Source organism: Chroicocephalus ridibundus, chromosome 14 (genome assembly GCF_963924245.1).
Source record: "Chroicocephalus ridibundus chromosome 14, bChrRid1.1, whole genome shotgun sequence".
NCBI lineage: Eukaryota > Metazoa > Chordata > Aves > Charadriiformes > Laridae > Chroicocephalus > Chroicocephalus ridibundus.
Genome location: NC_086297.1, coordinates 8,523,111 through 8,550,039, shown reverse-complemented (window position 1 = coordinate 8,550,039; position 26,929 = coordinate 8,523,111). Strand labels below are relative to the sequence as shown.

Genomic DNA, 26,929 nt, shown 5'->3' with positions numbered 1-26,929 from the left:
GAGACAGATAAATGTGTGTAAAAACTGACATAGTGGAGCATAGTAACAATTCCTAAGTAAGTGCATTTTATTCACGCATTTTTTGTCAGAACACCTTCAGTCGAACAGCAACTGCAATTCATGTTCTCCACTCCCTGGGAATTCCAGATGCACTATTTGGAACGCCCCCCTCAGACTCCAAACCACAGCACAACTGGTTTAAAGTGTGCGCCCCTCCTCCATTTTGCATATCATCCCTGGAGATTTTATAGATTTGCCTTATTGGGAAGGGATATACCACCATCACTCCAACACTAAGCATTTCACACTGAAGCAGTACTGTCCTTCAAACAGCTGACTTTTCATTTAGGTACAGAAATCACCCTTTTCATACAGGGCCTCAACCTCTACCAACCTGATGTCGTACACCGGAGAGCGTAGATCATGGGGCCCGTGAGCGAACGCGCAGTGGACTCCATTCTTTGTGCAGTTTCCCTTGGAGTCTGTCTCATGAATGCAGATTCCAGTTTTGTAGTAGCGCAAGTGATACCTCCTCTCTGTGTCTCCAGTAGTTCTGTGCAAGAAGGGGCACCTGAGGTACAGAAGGAGTGGAAGAACAGCCAAAGTTTAGTCACACAGCTGACGGACTCGACACTACCAGAAGACATACTGCCATCACAGGATGCTGCAAGTTGACAACACCTTTGCTAACTCTGCTTTCTCTTACGCTGTGCCTTCCAAAGCTCCGCAGAACCCCTAAACCTGTCACTACAGAGTATATAATAGTCTCCCTCCCAAAAAGACAAATGGATTATTAAGCCAGCAGCAGCTTATATTATTCTAGTCTAGTGACTGCCAGGGATCTGGAAAAGAGCAAGGACACTGTCAAGGCATTCTGATATACTAGCCATGATTGAAGGGACATCACATGGCACATACCATTTCCTCAGCAGCCCATCTAGACTTCAGGCTGTTACTGTTTCCTGCTGATGTACTCCTACAGGGCTGCGACAGTCTATCTATAGCCAGATGCATCCTTTATGCAGAGCACGGGACAAGAAAGGAGAATTACAACACTACTATTTTAATTTATGTTTTGTTTCCCCTCTTAGGCAGAAAAAGAACAATCTACACTGAGAAATAAAAAAGAACAAGATGGAGTAGGTAAAGTTTAGACATGGCAGCATCAAGCTAGAAATACAAATCAGCTGGGTTCCGAGACAGCAACAGTTTTCGTTCAGTGAGTTTGAGCCAGATATGAACCAGTGATCTAGAACCCAAAGACCTCAAATATCCCATTTCCAGTCCCTTCCAGTTCTCTTTTAACACGGAAGAAAGTATTGAAACTGAGGCTTCAGGCTAGGGGATTATTCCATTCTGCTGTAGTCACAAGATCTTTACTTGACTGGGTAAAAAAAAAAAAAAATAAAAATGTTGTTTTCCCGATAAATAGCATTTTTCTTTGTGTTTATACTGGCACCATGAAAGGGAACTGAAATTCCATCTTTCTATAGCATATCTATATAAAGCACTCCTTATGTTTGACCACAGTTTGGCTACACTATTTATTCTTCCATATCTGTCACGTGGCTGAAGTTCTGTTACTGGGTTAACCCTTTAATTGATGGAGCCTGCCACATCCATCTCTGCTCCAGTTAAACATACTGCAATCGTGTGGGAAGAAGTCCCAATAAAACAAACTCTTTGTTATGTTGCCTTATTCTGGGTACCTGCCATTTCCCTACTGGCTTCTTAAAAGTTCAGCAAGACAAAATAAACTGGCAAGTAACCAGTATGATTTAAAAAGCTGCGGACAGATAATTCAGGGGGTAGACTAGAGGACAGAGTCTCCTCTTTCAGCAATCTGTTAAAAACGAAGCTACCTTGCTAGTAACTAAGACCTATTATTTGACAGTCAGGGACTTCTGGGAACAGAGTCTTTCCCAGTCCATTCATCAGTGAGCTGTTTTTCCCACCTCAACTTTGCTGAAGATGCCAAGGCTCATGAGGACAGTGAACAATGCAAGAGCTGAATTCCCATCTAAGTCACCCTTGGCATCATCTCTGCCGCAGGCCTGGAGCACAGGGGCTGCTATTACAGATTTTTACATCTGTTCTCATGTTATGTATGTTACAAAGCTGCTTTACTGCTGACTTGCCTCATCTCTACAAGAACTGGCTGGAATCATCACCTGGACCGATCCCAAAAGCCTAATGCCTGAAAAGCAGGGTGCAGCCTTTACTTACTCATCTCCTTCTGGGCAGATTCCTGTGGTCTCGTCATACTTGGTACAGTAAATGTCAGGGCTGTAGTTAAATGTACCATCCCGGCGGCGGATAGATCTGCGACGACGCTGGTTGACAAAGTGCCAGTGGAAGCAAGTGTAGGGCCGGTGCTGAGTGCACTTGTGCTGCACGAAAAGGGGGCACTGCTCCGTGCGGAACTCCTTCAGGTAACTGCAGGAGGAAATCCAACAGGAGATTAGGACCGGGATGCTGGTCAGAGGCAATATCCAATCACCCCACAGAGCCCAGGCCAACCCGATCCGCATCCACCACCGACCTGCCTGCTATCCTTCCCACACCCTCCCCTGGAACCTGCTGGTTGTCTGTAACGGGAAGGTATCAGTTACCAGGCCACAAACATCAATGCTAACAATAGCTGAAACCACTTTCTATTGTGCCTTTCGGAATCATTTTGGAGAAAAGAGGCTTTTCATGACATTAGAAAGTAGTTTGTGAGAAACTCTGAAGTACCTTTTTATCCATTCTATCTCTAAATCTGAGATCTATCTGGGCAAAAGGAGAAAATATGTTCAGTTTAAAAAAAAAAAAAAAAAAAAACAAAAAACAAACCACCAAATACACTTCCTTGTAGCCATGTCTGAAGCTTCAAGTTACTGAGAGAGATTTTTAAAAGACTCCTTCATGCCTTGTCCTCCTGGTTTAACTTGGCTTCTTCAGTACACAGTCAACTATGAAATTAAAATTAATCAATTTCTCTTGCAATCTTGTGAATTCAGGACTCAGTCTTGAAAAGTGGGATAACTATCCTCAAATTCCTGCATGTTTATGTTGCTTTAATTTTAATATGTAATTCTCTGAAAGTACGTGTCTTCTTTTATCCCGAGAACTAAAGAAGGCACAAGCTTTTATTTGTGACACTAATAACAGCCTCTAAACCCAGATTGTAGAGGATTACAAAATGGTTTAGATCAACATAATGATCTAACTGTGATCTGTGTGTAGGTGCTTACAAAATCCACACTGCCCGAAACCCAGTAGCTGCCCTGTATTTATAGGGAACATACGAACAGTTCGAGTAGCTCAGACCCGAATCCCACTGGGTTGGGTCTCAGAGACACCTCCAAGAACATCCCAGCCAGCCCAGAGCAAGCAGCTGTGGGGAACTGCCTCCCACAAGTCACATTCCGGTCTCTTGTGTTTAAAAGTCAGTTTAAACAGCGAGTAACAAAATTTGTCGGTCAAACTCAAAGTGCAACAGGATGATCTAACAACAGGTATGGGCTCCTTTTAAACTGCATACGTATACTCCAGGCAACAAAACAGAGTACAGGAATTTGTCAAGTATTCATTCCCGTATCAGACGATCTTTCTATCACGTTTCTAAATAAATGGAAAGATGTCTAATGCCCAAAGACGCATTTACAGATAATATCATGCAAGATTCATTCTGAAAGCAACATCTGTAAATAAAGCCTCCTTTCCTTTTTGCCCCTGGCTGAAGAGAAAGCCTCAGGAAAATGCACAAATTCAACCAAAGTGGTTTTATTTGTTTGCTACGAAGAGAGAATATCACTGGCAAGAGCTTTCCTACTTTGGATTTTGCAAGCATGAAAGGATAAAAGCTGTTCCTCCTCTTCAGCCTCCAAACACGTGAGACTTGCAGGTTCCACTGCTCCTGCTTGGTGAACGCTCGGGGCTGGAGAGGCTCCGCAGCCGCTGTGAGCCCTTTGCAACCCCAGCCCATCTGTCCCCTGCAATCCAGCGTGGCCGGAACAGTATCTGCATTGGGGCCCACGGCCTAAGATCAGAAAAACCGGAGCCAGCTGCAGAAACTGGTCTGTTTGGAGTAGGTGAGGGCTAACAAATCACTCTGATCCTTTTCGCTTTTAAAAAGCCGACTCCATTGAAATGGAGATCCCTGCTCCAGCCACAGCAGCAATGCCTCTGAAAACTGAATGCCGCAGTAAAATTAATCCATTCTTGAAAAGCTTTCTAAGCTGTTGGACTAAGTACAGTTGTAAAACGTGGAATTCCACAGATTATTTTATCTTATCAACACACTAATAGGACCTAGAACAAAAGTGACTATAACATTTAGGTTAGAAAGTGAATTAAGTAAACTTAAGCAGCACGATACTTAAGTCTGCTGTCCGGAGATACTACGCAGTCACCAACCAGACCCTTCCACCCATAACGTCTCCAGGTACACCTCAGAGACATGAGGTTTATATTACTCCCATTTTACACAGGGAGAAACTGCAAAACAGCTGGCTACATGCCCTGGCCAGTATCATACAACAATCGGAGCCGGCGATAGAAACCAAGAGCATCGAAACTCTTCCATCTTCACTGAAATGAATCCTGGGCTTAATTTGAAGAACAGCATCCCGAACCACTTCCATGCTCTGGAAACGAAGGGGAGATATATCAGGCCTACACAACCTGGGTATCAAGCCCAGCACTCCAGACTTATAGTGATAGGTGTGTATGAAATGCTGTTAAAAAAACCCCTAAAATTTAACAACTGCACTATCAACCAAGCTGAAACAGCTTCCCTTTAGCAGGAGAGTTTAAAAACGTACACACTGACTAGGGATTTTGGTCTCTGGAGTGTCAATTGTTGCTGAAGAGCATTTGAAAATTAATTGCATTTCATGATTGGCTAAATTCCCCGGAGAAACTTTTATTATAATGTAAATGAGAGATAATTACATAAGTAAATGGTTCACCTGAAAAGTGTTTAACACCTAACTTGCTTCATCAGAAACTCATTCTTTAATGCTGTCTATTAAATAAATAATCTCTCACTCTTAATTTCAAAGCAAGTCCTCCAAACAGGTACCACTGAGCTCCGCACGACACATGAACTGTGCATGATCACCTCTGCAACGGACCCGTCAGAGGGAAAGGAGAGTTGTCACATTAACTCAGTCATTTCAAGCCTTTCAATCACTGCTTTGGGTTTTTCTTTTTTTCAAGCCACTACAGCGTTTTAAAATCACTCTCCTCCACAATAGCCCGAATGGTAAATTGCTTTATAGCCCTTTATTTTCTTGATCCATGAAGCAATTTTTGGCTCCTCTGGGAGAACATGTACCACTCAACCAGCCACTTTGTATTAAAATATATGAAAGGCATCTAAACCACATGTGTTTTGGGAACATAGAAAGGATACACAGACCGCACTACCGCAATGTGATGGCTCACAAAGCGGAAAGCTATTAATATTTCAGTAGCCTTTTTGCAAAGGCTCTAAACAGAAATGCAGAAAACACTGTCATGACAGATTCTTCTGGTGTCAATGGTCTCTATACGTTTTTTTCTTTTTCCCCAGAACAGCTGAGAAAAGGAATTTTTGAACGACCCTTGAAACTGAAAACATGTTGATAACTGGTACATATTTCACAGCGTGTCAGCCAAACACTGTGCCTGTACAGGAAGAGGAAATCCAGCAATGATAACTTACATTTCTCAACTCCTCTCTAAAGATCTCAGGAAATGCTACAGTCCCCACATGAGTGGCAGAAGAATTATTACCCCCATTTTATATAGGGGTTACTTTTATATTTATTAAAAAAAAAAGTTAAACTACTTAGTTTGTGTTGGTCTGCTTTACATGCATTTTCTTTTGTATTTGTGTATACGTCATATTTTCAAACCCATACAATTTTTTTTTAAAAGTGCAAAGCACGTAGCACGGTCTTCTTCTGATACTACATTAACATCAACAGCAACACCCGCATTCCTGGAGGAAATGTTATCATTTATGAGTTCTACTAAACAAAGACAAATGCAATTCTAAACAAATAGGACAAGACCGGACAGAACAATGCAGAGCAAAGTCCCCAGGCTGAACTGAACTTGCTGCCGAACAGGATGGACGCTACTGGAAATGAAAGCTTATTTCACTAAGAAGACGAGAGGTTCTTAGACTTAAGCTTTGGGAACTCCAAGGGACTGACAGCAGCAGCAAAGAATTAGAAAAAACCCAATGCTACTTCACTGAAGTTCCACTTCCTCTGGGGTGGGCTGCGGGAAGGGGCAGTAATTACTGTCCGCAAGAATTTACGCTAGCGCGGGCACTGCTACCTGCCTTTAATTGCCAGTAGCAGCTCGACTCCCCAGGGCAGGGCAGCAAGTGTTTACATCTGCAACTAGTCATTGCAGCTAGTTCCCCCTCTGCCCTGGAGGAATCAGCCGCCAACTGCTTTGGGAGCTACAGGAAAAAAAGATGAGCGGGGTAGGGGGGAAAAAAGAAAAAAAAAAAAAAATTTGTATTTCCAAACACCACCACCAAAAATAATCAAACCTAAAAAGGAGGAGTTAAAAAAAAAAAAAAGAGAGAGAGAAGCCAAGAAGAAACTCTAACCTAGAAGCTTCGTTTTTAAACTCAACAATTGCAGCCTTGTCCTGGTCAATTCATTGCCCACTGCTGCAGAGATTTCTTACTTTGCTGCAGCTCTACTGGTTTGGCTCTGTTCACACCCGGTGCACTCAGGCAGCTCAGCACGGGAGGATACCTGCAGCCATAGCCTGTTCCAGGGCTGCAAACTTCCTGCCAAACTTGACATAAGTCATACATGCAGTGGCGTGAGCTCAATTCAGGAAAATGTGCCGGTAATGCACGAAGACAGCTGAGCTCTAAATTCCTCATTAAAAGCCTTACCCAAAGCTCCCTGAAATCACTGGGAGACGCACACTGACGCCAAGAGAGAAGTCTCTGCTTTGTAACAGAGGAATCAGGAAGACTGGGGGGGCGGAAACAATACCAAACTCTTGTTGCTCTCATAACACAAGGCCGGGCCCTCCTTTGCATCCGACACCCCCTGCGCTATTTGAAATCTTAACGTAGGCCCCAAGACGAGCTCCTTTCCTTCGCAGCCTTCCTTGCTCCTCCCAGTCAATCCCCTTTCTGCGAAAACTCCTTTCGGGCCCAAAGAGAACGTGGAGGCTCATAAACAGGATCTGAATCTTCTGCGGCAGTACGGCATCAGAGAGAAAACCATTAGATAATTGTTTGGCTAATCCCGACTAAGTCACTGGCTGTAAATGTAGGACAATAGTGAGATCTAACACCACTCTCATCTAGATTTCACATGTATGTGGGTGTGTGTTTACACCCATGAAACTATGCTACAGCACCCGTAGTAAAGTGCCTGCGTTAAGTGATTGGTACCAGCGCTGTTTATCTGGGGTTAGAGCAGTGTGAACTACGGACACCTTTTACACCAGTGGGCAAGAGCACGCTCAAAGCACTGCCCACTGTCAGAGGGGCTCCAGCCCTGCAGCTGCTCCTTGGTCACGAGAAAGCTAACTCAAGAGAAGGCAGCTCAGGGCACGTTCAGACAGCAGAGGCTCTGGTCACTTCTGTAAAGTCCAGCCTTTGATTTATTATTAGCACTAATATTAGGAATTACTAGGTCAGGGCTGTATAAAGATTCTTAGTATTAGCCACCATCCAAGAGAGCCCACAGAGACAAATCTAACCAAGAAAGCTACAAATAAAGTGTTTGGGTTTTTTTTGTTTTGTTTTGTTGTTAAACGAAGGCTTAAGTTCCTGATAAGATTTCAGATATCAGGAAAAAAAATGCTCTGCTGCCACTACCATTTATTTTAGTCCTGTCTGCCTTCTCTCAGCAGAGGATCATGCCGGCAAGGATATTTCATCGGCACAAGAGCACACAGGAATACAGGGGACTTTTGCTGGCACTTTTGTATCTGTCATGTCCTGCTGTTTCAGACAAGACTGCATGAGGCCGTAGACTTCTGTGTGAGGTTTCAGGTGGTCCCAGTTCACCTCACTTGTAGACAGACATCCTTCCTGAATATTGCAGCCTGAATGACAGAGGTCACTGCTCTCAGCTGCTCATCAGCTCCCATTGGCACCAATCTGTCCAGACAGCACGCTGGAGAAAGTTTTTCTAATTTAGTTTAGGTGAGAGAAAAAAATAAAAATTAAGAAATCATCAGTTTAGCTTTTAAATTAGTGTTTTGAGCTAGCACAAAATTATCTGAAGTAAACCAGGGTGTGTTTACCCAACAGACTGCCTGCAAAGCAGGCAGCACTGCAAAACCCAGGAGAAACTATCTAACTGTAGATATAAATGTTTCTAATTCAATAATGCTTATCTATCTATTGAAAATATTTTCAAAACTGCTGTTTTCTTCTTAAGCTCAAAGAGCCACCCCAACACAAGAGGAAGAGAGCTGCCTATATTTAATCAGCGCTCTAAATTCATTTCACCCTCATAAAATTTTATTGCAGAAGATGATATCAGACACACTTTAAGTAAGAAACCCATGACTCAATTATTTTCTTTTACTGAACTGTGGTATTCCAATTGAAATGAGTCAGTGGTGCATGACAGAATCTACTTATTCCAACAGGATACTCAATAAAAATCCTACTAATGCACCTTTCGTTTAACATATCATTACTGAAAAGCAAAGAGAAAACCTACGATATGCAGCTCTGACATTGCTCAGGAGTTTTTGCTTTTAGGACAAAGAGGATATTCCAGAGTAAGAAGGAAAAAAAATGAAATGGAGATTTAAAGAATAGTGTTGTTCCAAAATAGTTAGTCTGGAACGGATATTCTGTTAACAGCTATTCAGTTTCTCTGCGTTGACAATTCCCTGTAACACCCTTACACATCTCTTAGCAAATCAACAGGGCTACTAGAAGGTTGGGCTTTTTAAGGAATCTCTCAGTGTAGCAGGGAGTTCGGCAGGTTGCCTACCTTGGGGCTTTTATTGCTTCCAGTCACCATGGAGTCCAAACCCTTTGGGAAAAAGGGGTTGAAACCAGCATTCCCACGGCATCTTATAAAATGCTGGCATTTCAATGCAAAGCAGGCTTCCTGACAGGGAACATAGCCTTCAATTCCCAAGATTTCTTGGGATTTGGGAGAAAAAAGTGAAATAAACAATCCAACTTCATAGGAGTTGCAGTACCTTGCTCCCAGGGGTGGGCACAAGGCAACCAAATCCCTTGCCGACAGCTGCAGGCTACCAGCAGCCTGGTTTGCAGCCTGCCTAAACCTCGGCAAGGAAATGTCTAACATCCGTCTAGTAAGAGCAGTAGTTAGGACAAGTCTGTTTCAATAAACAATATATTTTACTTACTGGCAGATGTCATCTAATATTGAAACAGAGCCTCACACGAATCACTGCTGAATATCAAACAGTAACACACACTTTCAACGACAACCTTGAAGGTTTTCATCTTGATTTCAGGGAATGTTCTGACCATGTTCTACCAGTAATCTTTATTGGTTACTGTGGCTCACCACGACTGGATATTTCTCATTTTCCATATGTAATGGTATTTTTGTAAATAACCTCAGAGACCCGACCAAACCCTCACGCTTCACACCAAGGCTTTTGCATACGCTTTGCATCACTTGACACAAAATGCAAACATCTCTCTTGATACATCTCAACAACTATCAGTCTATTTGCCGTTCCATACCGCCAGCAGCCAGGTGCAGTTTTGTAAACCCTGAAAAGATTAGAAAGCATTTAAACCTCCAAGAAAAATATATGGATCACTTTAGAAAAACAAAAGGCTGGCTGTGAATGTGGAGAAGGAGAAAAGGATGAGGAAAAAGTTTCAGTAAGCTCACATCTGTCAGGAAGATAGACTTCACATGCCTCAGTGTTTTCTTTATCACCTAAATAAATTGAACCATCAACTGGAAAAAGGTCACACAGCAGACAGCACTGTGCGATTTTAAAGCTGTTAGATTTCCCCTTCTCCATTAGAGCTTGACAATAATGTCAGTCTAAGGGCAAATAAAGAAAGTGAGAGTTGGAGAGACTTATTGCAGATGCATAGACTTGGGCTTGTTTGGTTGTGGAGGTGGTTTTTTTTGGTTTAAGGGTTCATATAAGTCATGGTGTACCTTAGTGATCGCAAAGACAACTGCTCACATCCATAGCACATGGCTCCCACACTTTTCAATACAGAAATAGGTAGGCAGCACTTCCAAGTTTTCCTTTTTCTAGGCATCTGATCAATTCAGTAAGTAAAGTTGAGCTGGAAGCTTCCAAACAAATGCTAAAGGATAGTGTGTGCTGCAGAAGCTAAAGCACAAACTGCTAGATTACAGAAAGCTAAGGATAGCGCATCAACAAGTACAATAGTCATATTCAACAGTAACCTGATCCCTGCTGTAACTCTATTTCTGGATCTCAAAGCAGATCATGGGGTGCACAACAATGCAACTAATTCAGTTCAGCTGCAAGGAAAGAACTATCTTCTACCCATACTTCAGAGATAAGAACTTTGAGTGACTGCAAAAGTCCATGCTAAAAATAACATGCGTTGGCAACTATCAGAAATGATGGGGACATTTTTCAATGAAAAGGAAAACGTCAGACACAAACAGTTGTGTCTTGTCTACACTGAAAAATAAAGGAAAAATGAAGAGAGACGCTACGGCATGGTGCCAGCACATCACGGTGAGACAGCCTCGCGCCAGTTTCAGGCAAACATTTTTTAGTTTCCAGAGTTATAGCAAAAATGGCTTTGTTTTAAGAGAAATCCCATGTTGTATGTAGCTAAGTACCTCACCAACGCTCTGGTCTTGATGAGGTAAGAAAATCAAGGCTTTCAAATTGGAGCTAACTCAATAAAATGAACATATATCACCAGCCAAGACGCAAACTCTGCTGACTTCCAATTGTGTTACAGTCTGCAGCTGTCGGGGGAAAGGAGGTGCTTGTTCTGACTCCCCTCAAGCCGTGCATCCCGTCGGCTTGGCATACATCGAGTTGTGTCATTCAAACCCAACAAATAAAACAATTTGAGTCAGTTTTTTGGCGGTGTGCTCTCTTTAAAAGGCATAAACTTGTTGCATCAGTGGACCATGAAATATATATGGCCAAACCATAACAATAAAATCCATCTTAAACATAACTGTTTGTTTACACAGAGCTTTCACCTTTTTAATTAAAACAATCCAAGCACAGGTATATGCAAACATTTAACTGCACGACATTTCATTAAAAGCCATTCAGCAGGATCCAGAACTCTGTATAAAGTCTTGAGTTTACATTTACATTTCCTTGGGTTTCATCTCCTTTTTCCCCAAATTAGTTGGCCATGAATATGTATTACTTGACATGCCCTCAAAATTAACTAAGCGTTTAGACAGTTTGTGCAATGTTTTAAAAACACAGGCAATTTTTTCCAAGTTTAAATGACATATTTTCAATTTGACACGGCTAGTTCACATAAACAACACAGCTGTCCCTAAAGTACACCTCCCTGTTTTCAAACACGGATCACCCCAGTCGAGATAACCCTCATCACTCTCTGGCTTCGTTTCTACTCTACGAACTATTTAGTTGCCATTAATCCTTTCCTACAGCACCTGTGTAAGTGCCGAGTCTATGAAAACAGATCATATTGAAATAATTATTTTTCTGTAACACATGGGTTGAGCCTAACTGTTTCAATGAAAATACCGGAGCTTGTTTCATCCAGACAGCTGTACACTGTTGAAGGTTTATACCCCGTTCAACTGTCAGCACAATACATCGACATGTGCTCAAATATGAGCAGTTAAATATTTTACTACTAATTACATCGCAAAAACATCCATTCACAGGTTCGTCTATTAAGGGCATTTATTCAGCTTATATCCAGATAATTTGTTCTATCTTATGTTAACTGGATCGGATAGACGATGCTTTATCCTAGCGTTAGTGTTTGTAGCCTTAGACACGTGGAGAACATCTGCAGAAAGGTAGAGTTCAAATGGACTTAACACACATCAGACAATGAATTACGGTCTGAGTAACACACTGATGTCCTGGGCTGTAAAAATTGAAGTTCCAGCTTCCAGTAAAGTTTTTCCACACTGTACTTCTCTCACCATCAATTCAACCACTAATAAAGCCTACCCAGGGATAGCAACTGTAGAAACACTAGTGAAGGCTGGGAACAGGGCTGGGCTGTTTTAAAACTTGCGTTACTCACTCTGCTAGTTCCCTAAAACAAAACATCCCACATGCAAGAATTCATAAAGGCTAATTCAGAAAAATATTATTTCCATACAAGCCATTACATAGCTCATGGTTTCAGTTACAGATTTTTATGAGCATTTTTATGCAGCTAACCTTCAACATCTTGTCTCGCAAGAGGTGCTTCAGAAATAGAGCACAGTAACCTTCCTTCTCCCAACCACGCCGAGAACCCTCGTGATTTACCAAACGGCTCGTAGATCAATTGCAGCCCCATACTCACAGCACTTTTAAGACAGTATGTGAACTGTTTGAAGGTCTGTACTTACATTGGACCAAAAAACAGAAAACCAAAAATCCACAAGAAGTGACGGATCTGTAGTGCTCTCATCCAGACCAATCTACATTTGAAAATGAAATGGCATCTGCTTCTTCTCATGTTAAATGCCAACCAGATTTGCAGCAGCCTCTTTGGAAAGGCTTACATTTGTGAACAGACATTTTCTGTCTTGAGTTTGAAACAAAACACGGTGATTATCTAACAAGCATGAACCTGCATCCCATAACACATGTGCCAGCGCAAAGATAAAAGCCAACTCTTACTGGTTGACTTTGAACAATCAATGTTACCCATTCAATCGATTTTCTTTTCCATTCAGCACTCAAATCAGACTTCATCTGTGTCTGCTGCAGCCTAGCAGACCCTTTCGACACTCCATAAGGCAGGCAGACCTCAGAATAAGAGTCCTACACACACAGATAAGTTGGTCCAAAGAAGAACCATTATAGGACCCCACACCAGACTGTTTCAAGCAGGTACGCTGTCATCGGGATGCGTACCAGCTCTCCACCAAGGGGAAAGCAGTCAAATAAATCCCAGGCTACACCACAGCTTCTCCTTCTCCATTTTGACTAATCAATACATGAACAAGTCTGGTGTCACTCTCAAGATATCTTAAACGTGCAAACAATATTTTTGTTGTTGCTGTAAAGCTGCACAATTGCCCTGAGGCATCTGCTGTTTTTATTTCTGCTATGATGGTAACGTTCAAGTGCTATTAATGAAAGCTCACAGTCTATTGAAGGCTGGAGGAGAAAAATCACCTCTGAGCATATTGGGTGTGAATTGACGGCGTCTTTTTGAACTGTGGCGACATGCTGAAGATGAAGGCTAACAAGTAAAACAATATTGACTTTAATTAATTCAGATTTTTGCAGATATTCATCAGGTATAGTTTCAAGAAACTATTTCTCTTTCCATATGTGCATGACTGCTGGTTAATCTAAGGAAGTTCCAGGCATACGATGATAAAGAGCAATCCAGCCTTAATTTCTTAACTGTAATTAAGAATGCCATCATTCTTAATAAGCTGATATGCTCTACTGAAACGTATTTGCTGGTTTTGACCAACAGATAGCTAAGGATGGCCTAAGATTTTTCTTGTCTGACCACAAGCTCAGCAGAAGTTCCTCTCCTGTCAGCATTCTGACAACTATATTAAATGTCTGACTTTTTAATAAGAGATAAGAATCAGGCCAGTATCAAGCATTTCGGTGAGCTGGCACTTTTATGGCCATCACTGCACTTTAGCACTTAAAACTGAAATATTTCTTTCAAAGAAAACGTATAACTTTTATTGTTGTAACAATAACCTTGTAAACCTGAATGAACACTGGGGCAGGGTGAGAGTGTATGAGTCAGAAGACAGCTTACAACAAAGCTAAAAAGAAAAGAAATTGTTGGTATTCATCTTAAGGGAACATTCATTCCAACTGATATTTCAAATGTCAAACTGGTATTAACTGCATCAAGCACTGATCAAAATACACAAGACGGAGATTGTCAAGAAAATTATCACAAGCATCTAAATTGGCCGTCATCACTAGGTGGAGTTTGAGAAAGCAGAAGCCTTTTAGCATCTCCTCACGTACCCTTCTGGTGAGGCTTTTGATTGACCTGATACAGAAGACAAACTATCTCTCAATAAAGCCCACAATTTCACCAAAATCTAGTTTAAGCAGTTTTTAAGAAGGAAAATAACTGACACAATATGAAAAAAGCAACAACAATTGGGCAAAAAAAATTCATAGAAACACTTTAGATGTCGGTGATTCCGTTAGGCAAAGGGACGGACCAGGTAACTTCTCACAATCTCTTTCAGCCCTGTCTCTTGTGCTTTCAAAAAGATTTATAAAGTTTTTAAAAAGCAAAAAGTTAACGGCAGGAACAAAACACCACCTCGGCATGCCCTGAAAATGAACGTGCTCTTAGGGTCCTGACAAGCAGGTTCTCACGAGTCTCGACACAGCAATTTAAGACATTATTGCTCCAGCTCTTTATTTTGCTCCCCTCTTCGAAATTATAGCTCCTTATAACAGGGTTAACAGAAGGGATCACGTGCCTGCTCTCCGGCTGCCCCAGTTCACAGCCCGGTGTATTAATACAGTCTAGCAGTGACAGTTAGCTCATGCTAATACGCTACACAATAAGCGTGATTAACTGATGGACTGACACATCCCCTCCCGCCACGCTGTACAGGGGCGGCAACATCCAGCAAACAGCAAGGCAGAAACGCTGTCATGCTCCGCAAGGAAATTTTCTGGGGGACATTGGTCAGACCCTTTGTAACAAGAAGGCTGAACATTTCAGATGCTCATAGAAGTCAGAAAAAGTCCTATTCTGATAAAAAGAATAGATCTAACAATAATAAAATACTGAAGTCCAACAGACTTTTCCTTAAAATAAAGCCACCACACAATATAAAAAAGACAGACAACACATAAACCTACAACATGAGAAAAATGGATATAATGGGAAACTCTAAGCTCTGAGGTTTTCTAAAAGAACTATTAATTTTGTTTCCTCTGACACAAAAAGTTATCCTATATTCTCGCATAAGCAGTGTATAAAAATAATACTTTTTTTTTAAATAAAAAAATTGAAAGAACTGTTTTCCAAGTTGGAGTAATTCTGTGTGACTGGATCCCTCTCCTCTTTCACAGAGTTTTGGATTTTTGAAATACCAAGCCTAGCCAGATCAAAACTAATTCTGAAAACGTCAAAGCAGTACACAAAGCTTTTCACTCTGCAAAATATTTATATGCCACTTACACAGCAGTTACCTGTATGTGAACTCCATGACACTTTTGGTATCTAAAAATACTCGCTTATTAAGTGAAAACATAGCAAGTAAACCACAGCTCCAGTCCCACTTTGAGACAAGGGAGAAATACCTTATGGCCTCAACACGTACATTGATCAGCAGGACAGCGCAGCCCCACACGGAGCCTGTGCTGAGCCCATCTCTCAAGCTGGAGGCTTTCACCACTCAGCCTTTGAAGAACCATAAAATCTAGAGTGTTATTTTTCAGTGGTATGTATTCGGTGGTAAGCACATACTGCGAAGGCAGCCCTTCCTGTTCACACTCCAGTACTTTATATTTCCAACTTCCTGTAACTATTCACACTTCCTAATAACAGCTTGCAATGGACTTGTATTCAGTGAAGTTCACACAAGACTTAAAAAATAGCAATAATAACCAGCTTATACTTGACTGATAAGCTGACATTTACAGGTAAGGATGTAGTAGACTGCTGGTAAATCCCTGGTTTAGTAGTATTGACTTATTCTGTGTTTTCCTACCTATCTCCAAAGTTATTACCAAATCTGAAACCTAAAAACACATGCGGGTTGTTGCTGTTGTTTCCTGGGTTGTTTGTGGAGGGTTTTGTTTGTTTTGGTTTTTTTTGGTTGGTTGGTTTTGGTTTTTTGTTTAAACAACAGGGCTAGTTTCTATTTTTGTATAAGTCCATATCAGCTTATTGATCTAAGGGTTGTCACCAGTAAAACCAAAGCAGAATTAGGGCAACGGTTTGCTATTTTAAGAGTTCTGATGGTTTAAAAAGAACACAAAAGGTTTCTAAAAACCATTTCAAAAGCTGAAATGTATTTGCCAGGTTGTGAAGACCACCCAATTCAAGCACATCAGAAGTATAATCCAACAGACTATGCAGACAAATGCTAAGGGTCCTACAAGAGTAAGCCACTTACAAAAAAAGCAACAACTCTGAAAACGCATTAGCTACACATCTGGTTTCTGGTTTTCTTTCCACAGACAGCTAGTCTGCACATTTGAGATCAGACATGCTGTGTTCGCCCTGCCAGCGATAAGGCACTATCCACTGATAAGAAGATAAGGATTACTCTCTTGCTACTACAAATGCTTCAAGGTGCATTTTTGCATGCCATTGGTTTTGAGTAAGAATTTAAACATAAGATTTTAAGATAAATAAGACTGTGCGTGCAAGCTCTTTATTGAAATCCAAGTCCACCTATGATCTTGCCTTTTTTATTTCTTCACCAGTATTTCTATCGCTGTCCTAATCAGAGTTCCTATTTAAGGTTGAGAAACCACCAGACAAGGCACTACCCAGAAATATGCAGATACAAAAAATGTCTATGATTTGAGGTGTAACTAAAGCATTGCACCAACGTGATTTTCATCCCCACTTAAAATGCCCTTCACTCAAGTGCACTAGTCCTTCCACCTCTAAATGGCTGGCATCGAAGTGGTTGCAAGATAAAGCTTGGGCCAGTGCAAGCCAGCAGTCGCTAACACGACAGCGCGAACAGTCGAGCGGATGCAGTTCTAGCATTACTTACAGGGTACTAATCTTTCAGGAATTTCCCACAATCCTCCCCTCGTGCAAAAGGAAGGACAAGTTTTGTGTCTTTTATGGTGCAAAGGCATAACCGCAAAGCTTATCTTGCTGTTAGGAGGACAGGATGCTCTCCCAGGCATCTTGGTCCAGAGCTCAAGTGAGGGTAGAGCCTGTGGGGTGACAGAAACCTGAATTTTATTTACAGGACGGCTGCTCGTATTTCAGAGGCACACTCAAGAGAATTATCTTGAGTAGCGATGATCTGGGTTATACCCAACAAATCTGCGTCCCAAGGAGTTTATCACCTAAATCAGAGTATTTTCAACACTGCTTTTGAGCATCTGTGTTTTGAATAGGCTAGAATGAAGGCACTCTTTGTTTTTTATTAAATGGGTTAATTTATCTTCACTCAAATGTTTGCTTTCCTGCAGAGTTATTAAACTGTCTGACTTTCAGGTGAATGCACAGCGAACAAAGGACTGCTCCACTTTCACTTATCTAAATTCTACCAGATCAATAAACACCCAAGCAGTGGATACGATCTTTACAATTCACAATTAAAGAGTCCAGTCTGACTGAAAACCAACGAGGACGGCAACAGTGGAATGGGTAGACTGTACCAAAACAAAACTATACCACAGTACTCGGTATCTACAACTCCAGGTGACTGATCACTTGCTTTCAGTTTCTTTGAACTCGGCCTCTATCCACATTTGTAGATAAAACATTAAAGACAGAGATAGATACGCACAAAAATAACCATGCCAGCTAGAGCTAAGAAACAGTGCAAAGTCAATACTTAACTGAGGTTTGACAGAGCGTACCCACACGAAATCCACTTCCCACTAGGAGCAATCAGCTAACCCCTGTACAGCTCATGGCCCGGAGCAGATCAAAGCCACACCAGCCCGCAGGGGCCCCAGAAACGAGCCCAACTCACCCCTCTCGTCCGAGGAACACACTGACCTCATCCTGCTACGGGAGCCGCGGGATCGCAAGGAACCAGCCACACGCAGAAACCTCTCATCCAGCAACCCAGAGAGAACACAACAGCGGTTGTTGAGTATTTCAACACTCACTTGAATTCTACAAAGGGAATACCGGATCCCCAGATGAGAAACACGCCATTCATAATTAAAGTTTGGCGTCTACCAGAATGACTTGGTCTCCAGGAGTATCGACCTGTATGCTGCAACTGCTGCCGAGGACACAATCAAAGGGGTTTTTTAGGCTCTTCATCTGCTAGCGAACAGTGCCAAATGTGTGAAATACCATCAATAATTCTATTTTTTTCCCCCAGATATTCTTTTGCTGTACATGTAGAACAAATATAAAGGCTTACTGACAGGATCTAGAACTGCAGTTCAAAGTACCCAAAAATCTCATGCAAATAATATCAAGAGTTTAGAAATCAACACTAATACAGAAACCGGAACATTTCCTAACGAATACAACCAAAACTTTCCAAGACAGAGATCCCCAGCACCAGATTGCCTGTCCCCAGAGAACAGCAAAGTATGCAGATAATTAAGCTTACTTGAGTTTACAAGTTGTAACCTTCGTGTCATTTTATGGAAACAAACTATATTTAAGGGAAAAAAAAAAAACAAAAATATTTACATTTTGACAACATACAACTTGTTCGCATGAAGGACCACCAAATAAGTTCCCATATGTTATCAGAAGGAGGTTTACAGTATGATGTGACCTAGTGTACAAATCCAAGACTTGCAAAGTATGGCTCACATCCCGCTGTCAGCACTCGGCAGCCCCCAAACCCATCCTTCACGTACGGTTATTCAGCTTCTCTGCAACTGTTCTCACTGAAGTATTTTTAGCATCCATCTGAAAATGCATGTTTTGCTTACTGGAAAGAAGCTAATTAACTGCACCATCACCTTTGTTCCACACTGTCCCATTTTCCACCTCTGTCCCTTTCAGCTACCAGGTCCTGATCTTCCTCCTTCTCCTCCCAATTTCTTAAACTCTTTCTTCCACTGTTTCCTTCCTAATCCGTTATATCCTTGTTTCCACAGTCATGCTTAGCCACGTTATCACCTTCGTCTTCCTCTACGTAGTGTACTTACAATCTCTCTACCTCATCTCCTTGTCATCCAGGTTTTCCCCCTTTCGTTTTTGACCAATTGCTTCTGTCATTGGTGTGACTGCACCTCCCTCTGTACTCCACCTGTACCCTCTTTTACCACTACAGCAACAGTCCTAGCAGACTCCTTCATCCAGTTTCTCCTATAAAGCTGTCAAACTTTAATTCTAGACACCACCACAAATAAAGTAACCTGCAAGGCCGTGAGTTGCCAGCTCCCTGAAGATGACAACAGGATGTTCACGACAGACATAGAACCTAGAAGCCGTCATTCTGCCATAGACCTGGTATTCTTAACAGCCTGAAGGAAGATGACGTGAAATAGCCTATGATCCCTGCAGCGGGCACACGGGTTGTTTGGGTCTGTGCCTCGGCATTTCTGCAGCTCTTTTTATTCCATGTATCACAGTGTAAAGGCAGGGAAGTTCATCACCAACTCTGTGAAAACACAAACTAAAAGAATACAGGCCATGCTCTGAACCTGCCCTTCTCATTTTGGGTGGGGGCATCAACACAAGTGAGAGATACGGGTAATTCGTACATTTTTTTCTGTATGCGGACAACACCCTAAAATGATAAGGACTGACAGTTCAGCACACGTATTTTGTTCACAAAGGATGATCCCAAACTTTTTTCTTTTAAGGAGGACAGGGAATAACTGACCTATTTGCACCCCATCACACGTCCATTGCTAGCCCATCCTCAGAGAGACACCACTCACTCAATCCACCCCGTTATCCCTATTGCAAAAGAACAGAGCTTCCAACCCAGACAACTTATCACAGGCCAAGTTCACTCAGCACAGGCTCCAAGAGGCTGTGTACATCCTTGGGACAACGCAGTGAAATGGTATGTTTTGCTCGGGAAGGATACGTTCCAGCAATAAGCCTTCACTGAGGCAGCGTCTCCAGCGACGGAGGCGATACCAACCGAGGGGTAACACACACCGCCCGCCTTTCCTTCACGGAGACGTCGCACCCGGGCGGTGTGAGAAAAGGCGGGAAAAGGACAAGCACGTCTCGCGATTTCCGTGTAACATTTCCGATGGGGGGGACGTTTCTCACACCCATGAGTAAAACACTCCCGTAACTTCCCTGTGGGCAATGTCTCAAAGGCCCCTGCCTGGATGAGGGAGCCCACTCGAGCCACCCCTCACAGAGCGGCTGCACGCGAGGCACGGGATGGGAAGGACTTGGTCCTTGGGCGCAGCGACACAGCATGGCACCCATCTCCTCACGACACCTCCCTCCTCCACAGGTGCCCACAGACACCCCGGGAGCTCTGAGGGGGACGCCCGACCGGGGTGACAGCCCAGCGAGGAGCCCAACACCCCGAAGCGCCACTTCCACGCCTGAGGCGACACACGCCTGGGCCGCGGGGAGCCACAGCGGACGGCGATGACAGCCGGCCGGCCGGCCGGCCCCTCGCAGGGGCCGGAGCTACCATGGCGGCCGCCCCCTCGCAGCGGCCTGGCCCCCCGTACCCCGGGGGGAGGCCGCGGCCGCCGGTGCCCCGGTGCATCACGGGCGGCGGGAGAGGGGGGGAAGCCCCTCATCCCCCGCCCCTTCCCTCCCCCCCCCCCCCCGCAGGCGGGTCCCGCCGGCCCGCGCCGGTCGGGGCCGGTTCCAGCCGGTGCGAGGCGGGCTGGGCGGCGGGTCTCCGTGCGCGCGTGCCGCACGCTGCCCGCTGACGTCAGGCGCGTGTTGGCGCGCGGGCGGGCGGGCTGGGCGGCGGGGAAGAAGCTCCGGCTACGTACGTGTAGTGCTGCGGCTTCTCCGGCTGCGCCTGCAGCGCGCTGGCGGCGCTCGCCGGCCCGGCCGCGGCGGGGCCGCCCGCCACGGGGCCCTTGGACATGCCTCCTGCCTTCCGCTCCCGCCGCCGCCGCTCCCGCCGAGGAGACCTTTATTATTCACTCTGCGCGGTCCGCACGGCGGGCGCCGCGCGCAGGCGCCGCCGCCGCCATTGCCGCCCCGGTGCGCGGGGCGGGGTGGGAGTTGTAGTCCCGCCGCCCGCCCGCCCTCCGCCAAGGCGGGAGGCGGCGGGGCGGCGGCTTCCGGCCGGCGGGACTACAACTCCCAGAGGCGGCCCGCGGCGGCGCGGCCCGCACTTCCGGCCGCGCGGGGAGGTTGGGGGGGGGGGGGAGCGACGGGACTTGTAGTGCGAGGGGAGGTGGGGGGCGGGGCGGCAGAGCGCCCCCGAGCGGTGGGGCGGAATGGCGTCCGCGGCCAGGCGCCATCACCGGGGCCGGCCCTGAGGAAAGGCCCGAGGCTGGTGAGGGCACCGAGCCCCTGGGGAAGGCACGGCCCCTCCAGGGAAGGCCGTGGGGGAGGCTGGGCCGGGAGGCCTGTGAGAGGACGGGGAGTTATTTGTGGCAGGCGTCCTCACTTCCTTCCTCCCCCCCCGCTTCCCTCCTCCTCAGGGACTGAACATGGACGCGGGAGCACGGCGTCCTGGCCAAGGGCTTATTTTAGTGTTGGCATCTGTCGTGGCTCCGCAGCCTTCCCCACCCACGGGACAACGCCGGCCAGGAAGTGCCTGGGAATAACATAGGAGGAGGAGGAAGAGGAGGAGAAGGAGGAGGAGGAAGAAGGCCCAGCCAGGCACCTGGAGAACCTACCTCCAAGAAGGTGACACCAAAGGCCCCAGGATGCCAGGTCATCAGAGGATCGCACAGGCCTCCCCTGGGAGAAAATTCCCCCCCACCCCCCGAAGAAGCCGTGTCCAAGGAAGTGGCTGAATTCCCATGCGAAGAGCTTCCTCCATAAATTAACTTCTCTCCCGGGGAGGAAATGATACGAGCTTCTTTTAATAGGACTTTGATCTCTCGGGCTCCACACAGGACTGCGTCCCTCGCTGGGATCCTCCAGCCGCGTGGTAAAAGGGCAGCAAGGATTTATAAGGCAAACACCTTTTTTTAACTCTGCCAACACGCGCGGGGTGAACGGCGTTAATAATAAACTTTTGGCCCTGGTCTGCGCGCTGCCTGTGCAGCCGTTTTGGGGAGGGAAATAACTTTTTTAATTCTCATTTACATTGATTGCGCACCGACCGCGGGCAGGCTTTTACTGGGGTAATTTAATAGCTTATTCCCCTGCATTTGCAGGAATAAGTCATAGGATATCAATACCTCCTTATTCATCTAAGAACCCTCCGCGGGAGGCTGGAGCACTGTAATTATGCAGCTCTTGGTCAAGTAGGACAACTTTTCATAAGTCAGTATGTGTGGAGGTATTTCAGTTAATATCTACATACACACGCCCGTATACCCAACAGGAAATCACTGTCAGCGATGAACCTGCGGAAAAAAAACCCTTCAATTGTTGACGAATCACACTGAAAACACCATCAACGCGCACTTCATGCTCAGGGATTTGGAAACCAGGGACTCCAATCCTTCCTCGCTGATGTTTAATTGACAATCTGGTAGTGACACTGTTTCCTCTTCCAGTTTTCTTCTGTTTCACGCTCTGCCAAGCAACAGAGGAACATTTAGGACACACCAGCTACGTGTGCTCAGGGTGCATTTGCTTCCATCTTTGCGCAGGTCCTCGTACGTGCTCGTTTGCGCTCTCCCGCTTTGGCGCGTTCACCTTTCCCTCAGTTCGTTGCATCCCAGAGGGTGCACAGCTTTTCCCCGATCCCAAAGAGAACAAAAAAAATCAAAAGTATCTCTAAAATTAGAGGCGTAAGCAGCCATCACTGCGAAACTATGGGAAAGGAAACATCTAAGGTATTTCAGCTCCTGGTAACAAACACGAAGGAGCGGGCTCCTGCCTTTGTGACAGCAGAGTACGCTCTTAAAACTATCAGATTTAAAGTCTATGCTGTTACCATCAGAACAGGTTGCTAGATTTCTTCTTCCTAAGCGTGAACGACTCAGATGAAAGGGGAATTCTTTACTTCAGATTTTCCAAAACATGTGCAATGCAAATGGTTGTTTACCTACACCTCCCAAGTCACGCCATTGATATGCAGCTTTCTGTCTCCGATAAATAATTAACATTTTCCTTTACAAGAAAGGAAATTAACCTGAAAATGAGGACCAGAGGCAGAGGAGATGCGCAGCAGACGACATCCCTCCGGCAGCCCCGGCCCGGGCACACGTGACGCTCCTGTCGCACCATATTGGCGCGCGTTTGCTTGACTTACCCGGGCAGGCGGGGAAGCGGGAGACACGCTGGGTACGTGCCGAGCTCCAGTGCCGCGGCAATCCCGGCTCTGCCCGCCGTGCCGGGTGTTGGCCCCAGAGACTTACGTGTTCGGGGAGGATGCAAAACCTCATGCAAAGTCTGCATGATTACAGCTGGGCTCCGGCTCGTGGAGCTGACGGATACCTTTAGGAGCGGTGGTTTAGGCAGGCGTCTGTTTGTGTTCCCTATATGTTCCGCGCACTACAGCTGCGGGGCATTTGGGACCTGTTCGTCCTGATCCAGGTACCCTTCCTGTGGGGGCAGGGACCTGCCTCCACTCCCAGCAGTAGATACAAATACAACGACAAAGTCATATATAACAAGGTATAAACTCTTAAGGCAGCAATCTCCCCCAAAAGAGAGTCTTGTTATTTATCTTCCTAGATGCTACCAACAGGCAACATGGAATTTGGATTTTCAGTCACCATGAAACTTTGCAATTCGCTTTAGTGCTGGAGTTTGAAGGCAACGCACGAAGTGGGTGGGACTCAGGGAACGGTGACCCAGAGGGGCACAGCCTCGTCCCCTGCGTGGCCACCACAGGGCCAGGGGTCAGACTCTGACTTTTTTTGGGGGGGGGGTCACAGCCCAGCAGGGACCACCCAAACCCCGTGACGAGCCTCCCTTAGGCTGCTGCAATGGTAAAAACAGGCGAGACCCGCCGCAGGCGCTGCCTCTTCCCTTGCGAGGGGCTTCACTCGTCCCCGCTGTCACTCAGGAGCGCCGCGGGGGCGGCGGGGGGGGCAACACACGGGCCCCGAGGGACCCACCACCAAACCGGAGCCTCCCGCTCCCCGCCCGAGGTCTGCCGCCCCTCGGCGGCCTGCGCGCTGCGGCTCCCGGGGGAAGCGGAGGCAGTGGCGCTGGGGGCGGGGGGGACGGGGGAGAACGGGGACCCGCCGGCCCCCTCCCCGGGCGGCCCCGCGGCCTGGCCCGGCCCTCGCCGCTCGCAGCAGTCCCCCGCCAGCCGCCTCCACACCACAGGCCGGGAAAGACGCTTTCTGCCCGGGGGAGGGCGGGTCGGGGGGCGGCCGGGGCCGGGCGGGGGGTGCCCGGGGGAGCCAGCCGCCCCACCGCCGCTAGCCCCGCTCCTATTGACTTCCCATTGTGGAGCTTCGCGACAAAGGGTAGGATCCAAACCCTGCCCCGTTTCGTCCAATCAGAACGCAGAGCGCCCGCCCGCCGTCGATTGGCCCCTTCTCGCCCCACAGTACCCAATCGAGCGCCTACTTTAACAACCAATCAGCGTCCGGGCATGCGCCCAATCAGCGCCGAGGAACCGGAGCACGGCCTTTGTGTGTCGTGACGCCACGGCGCCGGCGGAGGTCCCGGCCAATGGTGCGGCGCGCTGCTTCCAGGCATTGTGAGGTCACCGCGCCGTGTGCCGCCCCCACTATAAAACGCGGGTCCCCGCGGCGGGGAGGGCGCAGTGAGGGGGTGGTTGGCTGCTGAGCGGCTGTGGGGCAGGAGACGCGCAGGCTTCGGTGCGCAGCGGTACCGGCAACCGGTGCTTCCTTCTTCGCCGAGCGGTGAGTGGCGGGTGGCGGGCGCGTTCCGCGGCGGGTGGCGGTGCTGGATGGCTGTGCTGGATGGCTGTTGGAGGCCTGTATTCCTCCTAGAGCTCGGAGGGCAGGCAGGGCCTTGCCTACGTGCCCTGAGTCACGGCCGGTTCCCATCCCCCATACCCCTCCCCCCCACCTCCCCGGGGCGGCCCGGGAGGAAGGAGGAGGCGGCGTGACTCAGTCCCCTTCCCCCGGGGAGGGGAGCGGCCGGGCCACGAACGCCGAAGCGGGGGCGGAGGGGGGAACCGTGACTCCTCCTTCCTCCCCCCCTTGTTCTCCCCGGGGAGGCCGCTGGCCGCCTGCCCGCCTCGGCGGCGGGGGAGGGGGGCAGCTCTCCGACATCTGCCGCTTCTGGGGCTTGAGGGGATTGGACGTAGAGGGGAGGGGGAAGGGCACGACACGACACACGGTATCACCGGGCCTGGCGGGTCGTGCTGGCACGGGGATGGAGAGAGCCGGACCCCGTGTCACGCCTGCCTGTTCTCCGTAGGTAAGTGAAGAAAAATGGCCCGTACAAAGCAGACCGCCCGCAAGTCCACCGGGGGGAAGGCTCCGCGCAAGCAGCTGGCCACCAAGGCGGCCCGGAAAAGCGCCCCCTCTACCGGCGGCGTGAAGAAGCCTCACCGCTACAGGTAAGGCCGCCGGCACGGCCCGGCCCGGCGCTGCCGCAGCCCCTGCCCCGCCTCACCCGCTCCCTCCTTCCTCCTCCAACCAGGCCGGGCACTGTCGCCCTCCGTGAGATCCGTCGTTACCAGAAGTCCACGGAGCTGCTGATTCGCAAGCTGCCCTTCCAGCGGCTGGTCAGGGAAATCGCCCAAGACTTCAAAACAGACTTGAGGTTCCAGAGTGCAGCCATCGGTGCGCTGCAGGTATTGCTCGCGGCCTGCTGGGCCTTGGCGCTTGCGGTGCTGAGCATGCTTCGCTGAGGGTTTCTAACGACATTTCTTCTTGTGCTCTTGAAACAGGAGGCCAGTGAAGCATATCTGGTGGGTCTGTTTGAAGATACAAACCTGTGCGCCATCCATGCCAAGAGAGTCACCATCATGCCCAAAGATATCCAGTTGGCTCGCAGGATACGGGGGGAGAGGGCTTAAGTGAAGGCTGTTTTTATGGTGTTTTGTAGTAAATTCTGTAAAATACTTTGGTTTTAATTTGTGACTTTTTTGTAAGAAATTGTTTATAATATGTTGCATTTGTACTTAAGTCATTCCATCTTTCACTCAGGATGAATGCTAAAAGTGACTGTTCACATAAACCTCAGTGATGTGAGCCTTGTTGCTCAGGAGTGACAAGTTGCTAATATGCAGAAGGGATGGGTGATCTTTCTTGCTTCTCATGCATGTTTCTGTATGTTAATGACTTGTTGGGTAGCTAAACTTGTAAGGTACTAGAATTGATATAAATGTGTACAGGGTCCTTTTGCAATAAAACTGGTTATGACTTGATCCAAGTGTTTAACAATTGGGGCTGTTAGTCTGACCATACATCACTGTGATCAAATGTGGACTTTTTCAGAGGGTGAAACTACAAGTCTTAACCACAGTGTAACTTACAGTTTCCTAAAAACGTAAACCTGGCAGCTATAGAATACACTATGTGCATTTATAATAGCTATTTTATATATTGTAGTGTCAACATTTTTAAATTAAATGTTTTACATTCACATGTGAGGAGTCTTTGTCATTTGGTTTATATGGGCTGGAAGAAGCTTCCTCCTCCTGGCTCCTGTAGCTTTAGCAGTAGGTGCCTGGAGTCCTGCAGTGCTGCTGCAGCAACTTAATTTTATCTGTTGAGAGAAGGGAGAGCTTGCTGTGGCTGCCCTCAGAGTTTTTTTGGAGGCTTGCTGTAGCTTGAGTCGTTGGTCTTGACCAGTGAGCAGAGCTGAGCCTTGCAGCTATGGGGCAGAGGAGGAATAACCTTTGTGGGTTTTCTTAATTAATAAAGCTTATCTGCTTATCAGTGTCAGCTGTTGAGGAGATGCTAAGCTTTTTTTTTTTTCTTCTGCTTTCCAGTAGATGCAGGGGAAGTTTATTTTGGTGGTGTGAACCACCACCTTCTTCCCCAGCAGCGTCTCAGCATGGGTTGTGTGGGGCTGGGGCCCACCAGTTTCTGTGGGATCTGGCTGCATGACTAAGCCCCAGTTAATAACAGCAGCCAGCGCAGGATGGTATGCGAGGGGAAAAGCTAATTATACAACCTGAGAGCATATGGGCTG

General features: G+C 46.6%; 2 protein-coding genes across 6 annotated transcripts in view; one reads left to right on the top strand and one right to left on the bottom strand.

Moving 5' to 3' along the window:
* The window catches only part of UNK (unk zinc finger), a 46,080-nt gene extending 25,125 nt beyond the window's left edge, over nucleotides 1-20,955 (bottom strand). For 3 of the 5 annotated variants that reach the window (XM_063351819.1, XM_063351820.1, XM_063351821.1), the window contains exons 1-3: nucleotides 20,719-20,955; nucleotides 2,227-2,436; nucleotides 395-571 (exon numbers count right to left, since the gene is read on the bottom strand). In XM_063351819.1, the coding sequence (XP_063207889.1) occupies nucleotides 395-571; nucleotides 2,227-2,436; nucleotides 20,719-20,816 (485 nt within the window). In that variant the 5' untranslated portion in view covers nucleotides 20,817-20,955. The remainder of the gene's footprint in view (nucleotides 1-394; nucleotides 572-2,226; nucleotides 2,437-20,718) is intronic. The other 2 variants (XM_063351817.1, XM_063351818.1) reach the window with 1 other exon arrangement.
* Nucleotides 20,956-24,529: 3,574 nt separating this feature from the next.
* On the top strand, nucleotides 24,530-26,379 carry LOC134523398 (histone H3.3A). The gene is made up of 4 exons (XM_063352298.1): nucleotides 24,530-24,681; nucleotides 25,205-25,346; nucleotides 25,430-25,583; nucleotides 25,680-26,379. The coding sequence occupies exons 2-4, from the start codon at nucleotides 25,219-25,221 to the stop codon at nucleotides 25,806-25,808; spliced, it is 411 nt and encodes a 136-aa protein (XP_063208368.1). The 5' UTR covers nucleotides 24,530-24,681; nucleotides 25,205-25,218; the 3' UTR covers nucleotides 25,809-26,379.
* Nucleotides 26,380-26,929: the final 550 nt, after the last annotated feature.